At 36.3% G+C, this 13,760-nt stretch overlaps 1 protein-coding gene across 1 annotated transcript in view; it reads left to right on the top strand.

Annotated features, from left to right (window-relative positions):
• LOC136839489 (neural-cadherin-like) overlaps positions 1-13,760 on the top strand; it is a 198,536-nt gene that overhangs the window by 108,655 nt on the left and 76,121 nt on the right. The window contains exon 11 of the mRNA XM_067105624.1: positions 1,537-1,739. Coding sequence (XP_066961725.1) covers positions 1,537-1,739 — 203 coding nt within the window. The remainder of the gene's footprint in view (positions 1-1,536; positions 1,740-13,760) is intronic.

Below are 13,760 nucleotides of genomic sequence, written 5' to 3'. Positions count from 1 at the left end.
GTAGCATAGTACGAAAAACCAATAAAAGAAAGTCGGTGCAGCCATAGTGACAAATTGTTGAAACTCTATAATGCATCACTAACAAAAGTCACGCCATTAATTTAGAAATTGTTGAACGTTAAAGAAAATATTAATTCATAATAAATTACTGTCATAAAGAATATAATTTCAATAGATTGGTCAGGAATAATAGGTTCGCTTTGTATGACAAATAATACATGTGAAAGATTTACCCTAATTCACACTTGCATATATATAAAATATATATGTATATATATACATACACACACACACACACACACACACACCCCACACACACACACACACACACACACACACATATATATATATATATATATATATATATATATATATATATATATATATATATATATATATATATATATATATATATATATATATATATATATATATATATATTTATACTCATTATTGAAAATGACGTAAAATTTCAACAAAAGATTATTACTGTATGACCTTGCCATAAACTTGTGCTCAATCGAAATAAATGGGAAACTTTTTATTTAATTCACTGAGATTTAGGCTGTAATTAATTTGCATTTTAGGGCTAACAACTCTTCAGCAACAGATTTTCAGCCACTGCAGACAGTATAGCAAACAAATAAATTGCAGGAAATGTAAGGAATATTCTTTTCTTTGATCTTTCAAGTTAATTATAAGTCTGAATACTCCTTCTGTATTAACAAAATTTCAAATTTAAATGATCGAATGATGCACCGGTCATCTTACAAAGAAGGAAGAAGTAAGTGCATGATTTATTATTGAAAGTACCATGAAACCAAATTCGACAAGGTAGTGCTACAGTTCCAGAGGCGGTACGGTCAATGGGAAATATTTCACACTAAGCCCTTTAAGTAGCAGATAATCAAAGACAGGCGGAATCTAGGATGTCAAAACAAGCAGAAACATAAATTGGTCAGATTACATATGTGTTGATGAAATGAAACAAAGAATGGTTATCCCTTGGAAGGACAATCACTTATAATTATAACTGAAAAATCTTTTTGTATCCCTTCATATTATTTCTACTTATTAGCTGATATGCCAGTAACTACAAAGTAACAATATTCTTTTCCTGTTTGTTACAAAATACAGTATAAGAAAAATCTTGTAAGCCTATATTTGTTTACCCTACTACAAGGATTCCTTCCAAAATTCTTACTTTATTTTTCTTTTTTCTACGATACGATCGCTTCCAAAAAAAAAAAAACCTGATCTTGATAACAACAACTGTTACCTAACAATTTTCTTTTATATCTCAAACCTCATAAATCGTGTTACTGAACAACAAGATGCTTTGCTTCTCTTTGAGGTCACTATCATAGCCTAATGACTTTCCTTTCCCTCCTTCATTAATATTTTCTGAAGACCAAAGGTACACCTTCCGTATCTTCTTACTTTTGAGTTTATATCACAGATTGTAAGCAAAAACACTCTGCATTGCCTATGGCTTCATTTAATGACTTTCTTGACGTCACTCTCATCACGAACCAGACTTAGACGACGGCCGAGGAGGAGCCGAACTCTGGACGAGAGGATCATTAGACAGAGAAGCGAATCGGGAACTCCAAGTGCAGATCTTTCTCTCGGATTCCGGACATCTGAACAACACGCAGATAGTCACCATCATCGTGGGAGATCTCAATGATAACCCCATGAAGCCCGCTTCCAAGACTGTTTACCTGTGGAAGGCACAGGCAAGTGATGTTTACTTTGAAAATGTGTGTTTGCTTTTCCCCTTGATTTTAGAGACAGGCAGATGATGTAATGCAAGCTTGCCTGTGGAAGATACAGGTTGAAAATGAGTTGCTTCCTTGTAATATTTAGAGATGTTTTGCTGTTAAATTATCTAGAACATTCTTGAGAGTTCTCTCTCTCTCTCTCTCTCTCTCTCTCTCTCTCTCTCTCTCTCTCTCTCTCTCTCTCTCTCTATATATATATATATATATATATATATATATATATATATATATATATATATATATGTGTGTGTGTGTGTGTGTGTGTGTGTGTGTGTACAGAGGGGAATTTATGAAGGGACTGATGAACTAACGCTTCTTCGTGGACGTACTGGAATGGTGAGCAATAGGATGAACATAGAAATGGTAAGAATGGTAGCATAAGAAAGACAAAGGCTTATCGTGTTTTGAAATGGTTGTCATATGAAAAGAATGTAGCACAATTGGTTTGAAAAAAGCGTAAATAAATGAAATGTTAGGTAGGAATGTAGAAAGACCTAGAATATACGTGGAAGGTATAAGGAAAAGAAAGGGATTTAATGAGGAAAATGCGTGTGAGGTATAGAGGTGAGTAGAACAATGCGTGCAGTGGGTGTGACGTGCTTCTGTTCAGTATATGAAATGTTGAAGTTTTCTGCTCGGAGCTCATTACTGGCTCGGCAGATCTAAGTAGAAAAAGGGCAGCGTCTGTTAGATTGCAATTTCTTCGGAGCCAGCTATTGTTAAGCAGTGAAATTATAAAGGTAGGAATACTCTCTTAGTCTCCTTTGAGGTCACCCCTTCTTACTTAAAGCGGTTTTAGGTTAACACACACACACACACACACACACACACACATATATATATATATATATATATATATATATATATATATATATATATATATATATATATATATATATATATATATATATATATATATATATATATATATATATATATATATATATATATATATATTTATGTGTGTGAGTATTATATATATATATATATATATATATATATATATATATATATATATATATATATATATATATATATATATATATATATATATATATATATATATATATATATTGTATATGTATTGTATATGCCTGACGTCATACACACTGAAATGCATGAATAACATACTGACATAATATAGATAACCCAAAAAGAATGTCTTCACTAATACATTATCAAGAAGTTATCTTCTCTCTCAAGAAAATTTATGAGAATCAATACGGGGTAAATCAGTAACAAAACCAGTTTTAAATGTGAATGACAAATATTTGAAAAGAGGTGAAATAATTCATAAAACGTTACAACACTTTTGTGAAATGCAAAAGGGAAACTCGTGTACAACGGAAGAACATCAGTAAAATGTTTACCCAAAAACAGGATTACTTTCAGCCACAACTTCAAAAACTTTCACACAAAGGATTATCGCTTGCTTATGGGACCTTGGCAATAGTGCATAGCTTTCACAGAATTTTCATCCTCAAAGATTTTTTTTTTTTTTTTTTTTTGACAAAACTTCAAGTCCCACTGGATTCTATCAGTGTCCTCTATAGCTCGTGCATCATTTAATAATTTTATCAATAATCAAAGTTTCTCCGTACTGCAAAAGATGTCTTCCCGGGCAGAGATGGATAAGAAGATAGAATACAACGACAAATTGCAAATGTAACAAAATTCTACACATTCATTGATTTGACTGACTGTGGAAACAGTTGTAAGTATGCCTAACTCGTAATATATATAATCAGAATGAATTGAACCATCAAAATGTCTTTAGTAGTTACAAATTCAATTGCCAATTTGAACAATGATCGGTAAAATTCCACAAGCTATCAAAGGATCTAAAGGTAGTGACAACTGTTTAAAAATAAAAGTGTAATCCAATGTGCAAACAAGCAAGCAACAACTACCTGAACAACTGCCAAATGAAAAATTTGATCAAGTAAACGAACTTGAATTATGTACTAGAAACGGAATCTCTAACGTTCAAGGAATCGCTTTGCCCCATTTGGACTTCGAGTGCCCCTTCACCAACCCTTCTTTATGTCTGTTGTAAGAGGTCCTTATCCCATGAAAAGATAAAACACGATCATCTTCACGGAGTAGTGGTTGATTCGTGGACATCAAATTCATTCTTAACATAAGATGATACATGTATCTTCATTTTTGTACAAGTCAGAGGTGTCAAAAGATGATAGCAAACGTACTTAGGGCAGTTAATAATTTCTCTTTAATCAGTAATGACTAAAATATCACCTTCTCTGAAGCTATAGTTTTTGAAACACAAAAATTTCGATACGAAAGCTCCATTAGAAACGGAAAAGCAAATACAGACATTGTTTAGCAAATATGTAAAGAAGATCATGGGGTCTGTATAAGTGGAATTACTTATACAGACCCCAGTTTATCCAAGCACCTTCTGTTGTGTGGTTGATTTCAGAGTCCATATCTCCATTGTCAATCACATTTGATCCTACATATTTAACATTTTTGATTCTCTTTATGTCGTCCTGACCCAGTTTCACTCTTCCCGGTCTCCCCCTCTCCTCCCATCCACAGATACTCGGTCTTTATCCAACTTACCTTCAGACCTCGATCTTCAAGTGCCTGTTTCAACTTTTCTATCTTCAGCTCAACAACTTCTCTAGTCCTGTCTATCAACACTATGTCATCAGCAAATAGAGCACTCCGTGGAACTTCCTCTCGGACATCTGACCTTATAACATCCATCACAAGGTCGAAGATGCAGGGGCTGAGAGTTGATCCTTGATGGAGACCAATCCTCACTTTGAACTTTTCAGTAGTTCTAACAGAGCTTCTTACTTGTGTGGGTGCTTCTGCATTCATGTCTTTTACCACCTTTACATATTTTTCAGAAACACCTCTCACCCTCAAACACCTTCATACTTCTTGCCTTGGTATACGGTCATATGCTTTTCCTAAGTTAATGAAGTTCTTTTTGTTTTTCTCCATATGTCTACATAATGTAGCTCCCACTGTACCCCTCCCTGGAATGAACCCGGGCTGTTCCTCACTTATTGTGGTTTCACTCCATACTCTTTTTTCAATAATGATTTCGCAGATCTTCACTGTGTGAGATATCAGTTTTATCCCTTGGTAATAACAACATTCTTGTATGTCGCCTTTCCCTTTATGTATTGGGACCATTAATCTGTCTCTACCTATCCGGTATTCGTTCTTGATGGCAGATCTTAAACATTAGGTTCCACAATATATTAATTCCTTCCTCTCCCAAACATGTCCACTCTTCACCTGGTATACCATCAGCTCCTACTGTTTTTCCTCTCTTCATTTTATCTAGTGCCCTCTTTACTTCTTGTCTACTGATGTCCGTAACTGCTCTTACTTGTGGGATGCCATTCTCTGCTATTCTTCTTGGATTTTCTTCAGTTGATAACTTTTCAAAATATTCTTTCCATCTTGCTATTATACTTTCCTCCATTGACAGAACTCTTCCATATTTTCCTCTGATTTGCTTAATGTGTCCACTCCTTCCTCTTTCATCGGCGCCACTATAAAATGAATCTTATAACCACTGCCAACCTCATTTGCTTTGTTTTCTCTCTATCTTGTCTTTTGTACGCATAATGCGTCCACTTTTCTTCTCTCCATAACTCCTGCCACATCTTTACTTAGGCTGGTCATGCTGCCAACGTTAAAATTCTCAACACTTGGACTTTCCTCTTGAACTGGGTTCGTCCTTTACGTGGTAGCCCTTGTCCATTTATCGGGGGTCAAGCAAAGACCCCTCACGTCATGTTAACGGGTACTTCGTGGCCATATGATCCTAACTGTTCCTCGTTAGCCTACTATAAGTAGTTTCGGCAATGGGGGTTTCATGTTCTAGCCACCAACCCTCACCATTTACCCGGGGTTGGGACCAGCATGGAGTATTAATGGCTTTCATTTAATCATTTTTTGTGTCTAACAATCTTGTTATAATTAACCACTTGTCGCGCAGTTTGCATCTAACCTATTAACTTTTTCATTATTAACTATTTTTCAAAGTAGTAAGCTTTTCCTCCTAAAACATGTTTCTAGTTTACTATTACTTGATAAAAGGAACCCCCAAAATTTAAAAAAAAAAAATTTTTACGTCACAAATTTACAGGAACACAGCAAAATACTCCCGAGTCTCAGCAATATTCCGAATACTGGTAGACATAAGATGTAAAAGAATCTTATCAGGATATCTTGAAAGATTGTTTGGTGAGATTTCATACCGTTCATTACTTGGATATCTAGAGTATAATGAACGAGCACTTCTTTATTGTTTAAGAGGAGGATAATGTGCCCAATATTAGGAAAAAATAATATTGAATAAAACAAATACTTACGAAGAAAATACGATACTTATCTCCGCATGACAAAGTTTTAGGGTCTAAAATCTTCATTAAATAAATAAGGTCAATATAACTATCGCAGTTTATTGATATACACAAAAAGGGTTTCGCTAAAATAGTAGTGCGTTTAAAGCCAATTCATGAAATAGAATGGACGCCTGTGGCTACATTTAAGCCAAAATTGGTAGCGTTGTTTCATTATGAACATGTTAACTTTTTTATATATCGTTAGATAGCATATTCTTTAGTTAGACAAAATTGTGAATTTTTAGTAATGGTCTAAAGAAAATGGTAATGTAAAATGTTAGATGCATTTTGCAATGATTATATATATATTTTACGGGTCTAATTTAATCTTTTCATAAATATCAGCATAGCAAAAAAAAGGATTTATCAATTATTTACACAGAATACAATCGTTTATGCAGTAACAAGAGAATACGCGATTTCTCCCATTGTTCGCCCATGAAACGAATGAATAAATCTTTAATTACTCCTCTAATTATAATCGAAGTTCACTTAAATTTTCATATACCAGACAAACCTTCCTCTGATAGCTACGTGCCATTTATAAACCTGCACATAAAATCAAAGAGTATTGACTCGTATACCGAACATGTAGAAATTAAGGAAATGAAACTCACGTTAGAATTTTAAAGAAGAAATAAGTTTTCTTAATGGCAGCAACATAAAAGCAAGAGGACATTTCAGAAAACAGCAATCTGTCATTGGAAACCTGATTAACTTCTACTTCAGTATCATTCTTCCTCTTACGGCTCTATTCTATCGCATCCAGTCTACAAATTGCCACTCTCCAGAAGCTGATTCAAGTGGAGCCGTGTGTTATTCTCCAAGGAACCTTACTTTTTTCATTAAATGGATAATACTATCTCTCTCTCTCTCTCTCTCTCTCTCTCTCTCTCTCTCTCTCTCTCTCTCTCTCTCTACAGAGTTATTTCAGGCTTTTGGAGGTAAGCCTTCCATCCCAAATGCTTCCTTAAACTTCCATTACCAAACATTGACCGTTTATTGAAGTTGACATGCAACCATTTACTCTGTACAAACATCAGTAACTTTCAAAAATATTAAAAGAGGCTGAAAATTATGGTGTATCAATGAAAAATACGAGCTCTTTGTTCAGATTTACGCTTACCGGTGGCTTGGGGATGGCACCATTGCATAAACCCAGTAGCCCGCCAACCCAGCAGTCTGAAAACTCTAGAAGGTTAGTAAAAAAATAGGTACCAGCCCTCGGGCTGGGGTGTTAAACAGTGGGCCTAGCGACACTGGCCACTTGTCTTAGACAACGGTACTTCTCCCCCAGCTGGCTGTCGGCCTTAAGAGGCTCATAAGGACTTTAACACTTTTATATATATATATATATATATATATATATATATATATATATATATATATATATATATATATATATATATATATATATATATATATATATATATATATATATATATATATATATATATATATATAGGTTGAAGTCTTCCTGTGAGTGTGTGTGTGTTTAGCTACAATAAGATTATAGAACTTTTAACACTGGAAAACTCTGGTTTCTCCTGAGGAATCTAGTTTCATAAAACGTTAGTTATAGTTTTAAATTCTATATGAATATTTCAAAAAACGTTATTTTATTCTTACACGCTGTACTGTGTATATGAAGCGGTGTCGATAAAGGCCAGTTATATTTGACAGAATTAATAAGTTAAGCTTCAGTCCACATTAACCATTGAAAATGAATATTCTGGTCGTCGAGAACTCGATTTTTTTAAGCTTTTATACAAACAGTAAACTATTCTAACTTCAGGTGTCCACTATATCTTTGCAGAACACTGGGTCCGAGGCTCCGCTGGGACGAGTTTACGTGGACGACCCTGATGACTGGGACGTTGGAGACAAAACATTTCGGTGGGCCGGGAAACCATTTCCTTTGTTCACATTGAATAAAGACGATGGAACCATATATGCCTCGACCCAAGTCAGGGAAGGGAGGTTAGTAATGCACAAAAGCTGTCTGTCTAGCCTTGGGCTGGGCATTTTTTTTTTTTTTTCTTTTTTCAGGTTAGAAAAAGCGCTAGTTATGCTATACTGATCCACAGAACCACAGAGCTCCACACAAAAATTTATTTACCTACATGCACACAGGTACAGACAAAACTCACGCTTTGCACACACACAGACACACCCATATATATATATATATATATATATATATATATATATATATATATATATATATATATATATATATATATATATATATATATATATATATATATATATATATATATATATATATATATATATATATATATATATATATATATATATATATATATATATATATATATATATATATATATATATATATATATATATATATATATATATATATATATATATATATATATATATATATATATATATATATATATGTATATATATATATATATATATATATATATATATATATATATATATATATATATATATATATATATATATATATACATGGTCTAAAGAGTACTAAATTAATCCACTAGGACCTTATACTTGTCTTCTACTGCATAGGTAAACTTTAGGTTGAATAATGATGTCTGAGAATCCTCCACCACTAATTATGGAAAGGTCCACTTATGGAAAGGGAAGGGGGAGTAGGGAGGTGAGGGGAAAGGGAAATGGGAGGGGAGGGTGTGGGGGAAGGGGAAGGAAGGGAAGGGGAAAGGGGATGGAAGAGGGGAAGATGAGGGAAGGAGTAAGGGGAGGCGGAGGGGAGGGGGGGGAGGGTGGAGGAGGGAAGGTGTAAGGTGAGGGGAGGGGGGAGGGGTGGATAAAGAGGAGGGGAAGGGGAGGGGAGAAACAGGAAGGAGATGGAGGGAAAGAGGAGGGGAGGGGGTGGAGGAAGGGTAGGGGGAGTGGAAGGAGGAAAGGGAGGGAGGAGATGGGAAGGGGAGGGGAGGGATGGGAAGGGAGTGGAAGGGGAGGGACCAGGGAGGGGATGGAAGAGGGAAAGTGATGGAAGAGGGAAGGGAGGGGGACAGCTAAATTTACACTTGATTGTGCTCTCTGGAAGGGGGAGGGGAGAGGGAAGGGAGAGGAAGGTCAGAGCGAAGTAGGAAGAGAAGGAAGGGGAGGGAGAAGGAGGAGGGGAGGGGAAGGAGCTGGCGAGGGGGAAGGGGAGGGAAGGTGGAAGTGGAGGGGAATGGAAGGGGGAAGGTGAGGGGGAAGGACACGGCTAAATTAACACTTGATCGTGTGCTCCTGGAAGCGGGAGGAGGAGGAGGAGGACACAGCCTAATTAACATTTGATCGCATTATCCAGAAGGGGGAAGGGAAGGGAGGGGAAGGGAGATGAACGAGGGAAGGGGAGGGGGAGGGGAGAGGGAAGGGGAAGGAAGGGGAAAAGGGAGGGGGAGGACACAGCTAAATTAACACTTGAAGGGGAGGGGAATGGGATGGGTGGAGGAAGTGGATGGAAAAGGGAAGGGTAGGGGAGGGAAGAGGGAAAGGGAGGGGGAGGATATTGCTAAATTAACACTTGATCTTGTGCCTCGGAAGGGGAAAGGGGAGGGGAGGGGAGGCGATAGGAGAGGGAAGGGGAGGGGAGAACACAGCTAAATTAGTACTTGATCGTAGCACCAAAAAGAGGAAGGAGGGGAGGGAAGGGGATGGAAGAGGAAGGGAGGGAAAGACACAGCTAAATTAACACTTGATTGTGTGCTTTGGAAGGGGGAAGGGAATGGGGGAAGTAGATGGAAGAGGAAGGGGACGGGGAGGGGGAGAGGAAAAGGGAAGGGAAGGACACAGCTAAGTTAACATTTGATCGTGTGCTGGGGAGGGGTGAAGAGGGAGGGGGACGGAAGAGGGAAGGGGGAGGGTTATATAGAAAATAGATTCTACTGAGTCTAAGAACTTGTAAAAAATTCGAAGAGTTTCATAAAAATCCTGAGATACAGATAGAGGTCACTGTAGGGTCACTAGAGGTCACTGCTAACCTACTGATCATGTCAGGTTGTACTGTCACCGGGACTGAGTCCATGCAAAATTTCACGTTCATCGGACGACGGGAACAAGTCGAAAATTGAGTTACGAGATTTCAGGACAGACAGACAAACAGACAGACAGATACAGAACTCAAATTAAATAAAAATATGTAATAAAAAAAAAAGCAAGCCCAAAAGCTCAAGGTATTTAAGAGAAACTAAAGATTTCTTTTTCCCTCTTCTTCCACATTGAATATAAAGCCGGGGATTTTGAGGCCAGTGCATTTTTTCATCTCGTCTTTTGATGTGTGCGGTTTGCAAAGAAATGGAATATATTAATTAAAGTTCCAATACGCCTTATGCTCCGAAAAGTACAGTTGAGTGTTTATGTAAGAGACCTGGTGAAATCATGGAAGCAAATTATGTTTCATGACTTTGATAGAGATATGACAAAGTGGTGGCTTTAAATATGATTACAGAAATTAAGACAGCAGGATTTCCTGTAGTGGCTACAAATGTTAGCTTGTGGAATACTTTTGGCATTAGTCTGGATCGCTGTGCATTTGGACATCCAGCTGCCTTAATCACAATACGTATTGATGCTTCACACCTAATAAAACCATCAAGCAATAATTTTCTTGATCATGGATTTCACTTAAGTAACAGGAGGTTTCTTAAAAAATGGATAAATGAAAGAACTTGTAAAGGTAAGGAAAAGTGATCTAGAAATATCATATAAACTTTCAGAGCAGCATATAAAGGTCCTTGGCCTTTAACATATGAATGTTAAGATAGCTGTGCAAATTATTTTGAACATTATATATATATATATATATATATATATATATATATATATATATATATATATATATATATATATATATATATATATATATATATATATATATATATATATATATATATATATATATATATATATATATATATATATTATCGTTTTTTTCACAGATAGAGGTGCCTCGATTGAAATATAGGGAAACAGTGGCTTCTACGTTTTCCTTTAACTACCAGTCCTTAAGTAAACCTTCATGTGCCTACATAAAATCTTTATTAATAGTACAGTTACCTATAAACGTTATGCCTTTTGTATCATTCATACACTAATTTGCTTCCTTGATATTGAGGCTGCTCTGAGCATCTCTTCTGCAACATCCTATCACTACTCTCCTAGTCTCTCTCTGCTACTACCATCGAACTATCATCCTCCAGTCTCTCCATGCTTATGAACTTGCAACCATTCTCACTCCATGTTCAGAAGGAATGCCAGCAAATTCCTTTTTAGTAGAGCAGGATGGTGGGGGAAAAATGCAAATGGTGATACAAGCAACAGATTTGGTGTGGAAAGTCTTATTATACCCATAAATCCAAACCAACTTCCGTCCACCTTAATATAAGGCTATTTGAAAGATGCCTGGCACTTTTCCAAAATGGTGACAAATTTGCTCTACATTTTAAATATTTCTATTCCATGACCCTGTAAAAACTGCATACTGTTCATTTAATGACTTAATGTCAATTTTGGTATTCCTACTGTCATTAACCCTTTTGGAGCGGTACACATCCTCTGATGAGTAAAAATGGCGTAAGAGGAGAAGCGAGCTGAATCATGACAGTCATTTGAATGAATTTTACCGGAAAGCATTCATATCACCTGAATGGGCCATAAATGACTATGTGACAAAACTTATGGCAACACTCACACCTCAGCTCGGGATACAGGGAGAATAGTCTGACTTGAGATTTCATGGGACAATATACTACACCTCTCCAACCCAGTACATCCTTTATATATATGCCCGGAAATGTTGATGGCTTCTGTTCTTATCTTTTATGATAGCATGTTAGCTGTAGCTGCAATTTTGTAAAGTACAACAAAATATTAGAAAGATACTACATCTCCCAATCCCAGTACATCTGTAAATATTTATCCATAAATTCAATCAGGGATTGTGGCTGATTTTAATTTTTATCTATTATGAAATTTTGTGAGCTGTAATATTAGAAAGAACATGCACAACTCACTAAAATTATCATATTTTTATCTTTGTCATGGTTGGAAATGTTCTTTCAACTTCCCATAGAAGGTACAGAAAATTTTTAATTATATTTGTTTATACCTTGTGAATATTGCATATCTTCTTTCCCTTGTTTTTTTTTTTAATTGCTGACCTTAAATTTTCCCCAGTCTTGGTGTGTTGTTAATGTACAGTATATTTTACCCCGGCCTGTAAGCGTTAAAAGATCATTTGAACCCGCCTTTCCAATATGGCCACCACTTTTAGCAAGTGCAGTTGCAAAGAGCTGTGCAGCAAAGTTCAGAGTTGTAATGCTTGCACCTGCCATGCCATTCCAACTTATATCAACACATATTCAGTTTTCTTGTATTGCACTCTAAAAGCAGCCCTTGTAGGGGAAATATAATCATAAGCTCCTTGATTTCTTGCAAAGAGATCAATTTTAGCCTCATTTACGTCTTTATATGAACTGCTTCTGTCATAGCACCACAAACTCTTCAATAATTTGCAAGTCTACATCTTCTACAGCTGTTGGTGTTGAACTTGGTTTGGTGAAGGTGGGTGTGACATGCTGAAACAGTCCATGTTTGCCTTGCAGAACTATTCCCCTTTTCATGGAAAACACACAGTGTGTCACACCCACTAAATGCATGAAAAAAAGGAAGGGCTGAGCTTTTGGTGCCATGGGTGCTACAAGTCAATGAATAGGTACCCACCTATCTTTCCATCTTCCAAATTTAATCTATAGTATGTCCAAACCAATTTATTCCATAGTAGATGCTGCTATGGCAACAACGTCAGCATCTGAACTGCATATGATTGCACTTGAGGTCTTCATGCTTTGCAGCATATGCAGCATGCAAAAAGATACTATACCTGCTTCTTCATGAGTGCAGCCATGTAGGTCAGCAGTGACCTGCTCAGTTTTGCTACAAAGGGCAGCATTCTCTTTGGTGACAATAATGCATATTGTATCATCTGCTTAAGATGAAACAATATGTCTACCAGATATGCAAATAGTTCAGTTTTATTCTGGCCATTAATGAGGAAGCAGACCCAACTACCAGGAGTTTTAGCTGTGCTGATCACTCTGTGGCAAACTCTAGTGCCTCTTTTTTATTTTTCTTGTTTCATACTGTCTACCCTGAATGTGCTTCTGTAAATTTAATAGGAATTCATATTTTGCATAAGACTTAAATGCAGACCCCTTTGTTGGTCTAATAGCATTTACAACTGCTGCACCATCCATTATGATAACATCAGCAGCAGATTCTTTGTCATGGATGTCTGATACCTGCTGTTCTAGTAGAGGCATCAACTTGACTAACTGCCCTGATGCATCTACCCATTTTGTGCCAAGGATGGGGAATTTTGATTTTAACATTGAAAGAATATCAATAAAGTCATATTTTCTGTTCTATCATGAGAGGAAGAAGCATGAGGATAGACTATGGTCTTCCTTTATGGTTTGCAATGACTGCTTGCAATTGTCAACAGTGCAAGTTCTAAAGAGCCCTTTTCTTAGTGTATTGGGGCAAACTACTTCTTCCTTCACAGCCCTGGTTACAACTGCTTCTC

The sequence above is a fragment of the Macrobrachium rosenbergii genome, chromosome 1 (assembly GCF_040412425.1).
Source record: "Macrobrachium rosenbergii isolate ZJJX-2024 chromosome 1, ASM4041242v1, whole genome shotgun sequence".
NCBI lineage: Eukaryota > Metazoa > Arthropoda > Malacostraca > Decapoda > Palaemonidae > Macrobrachium > Macrobrachium rosenbergii.
Note: the sequence above shows the minus strand (reverse complement) of the source record. Positions and strands in the feature narration are given on the sequence as shown.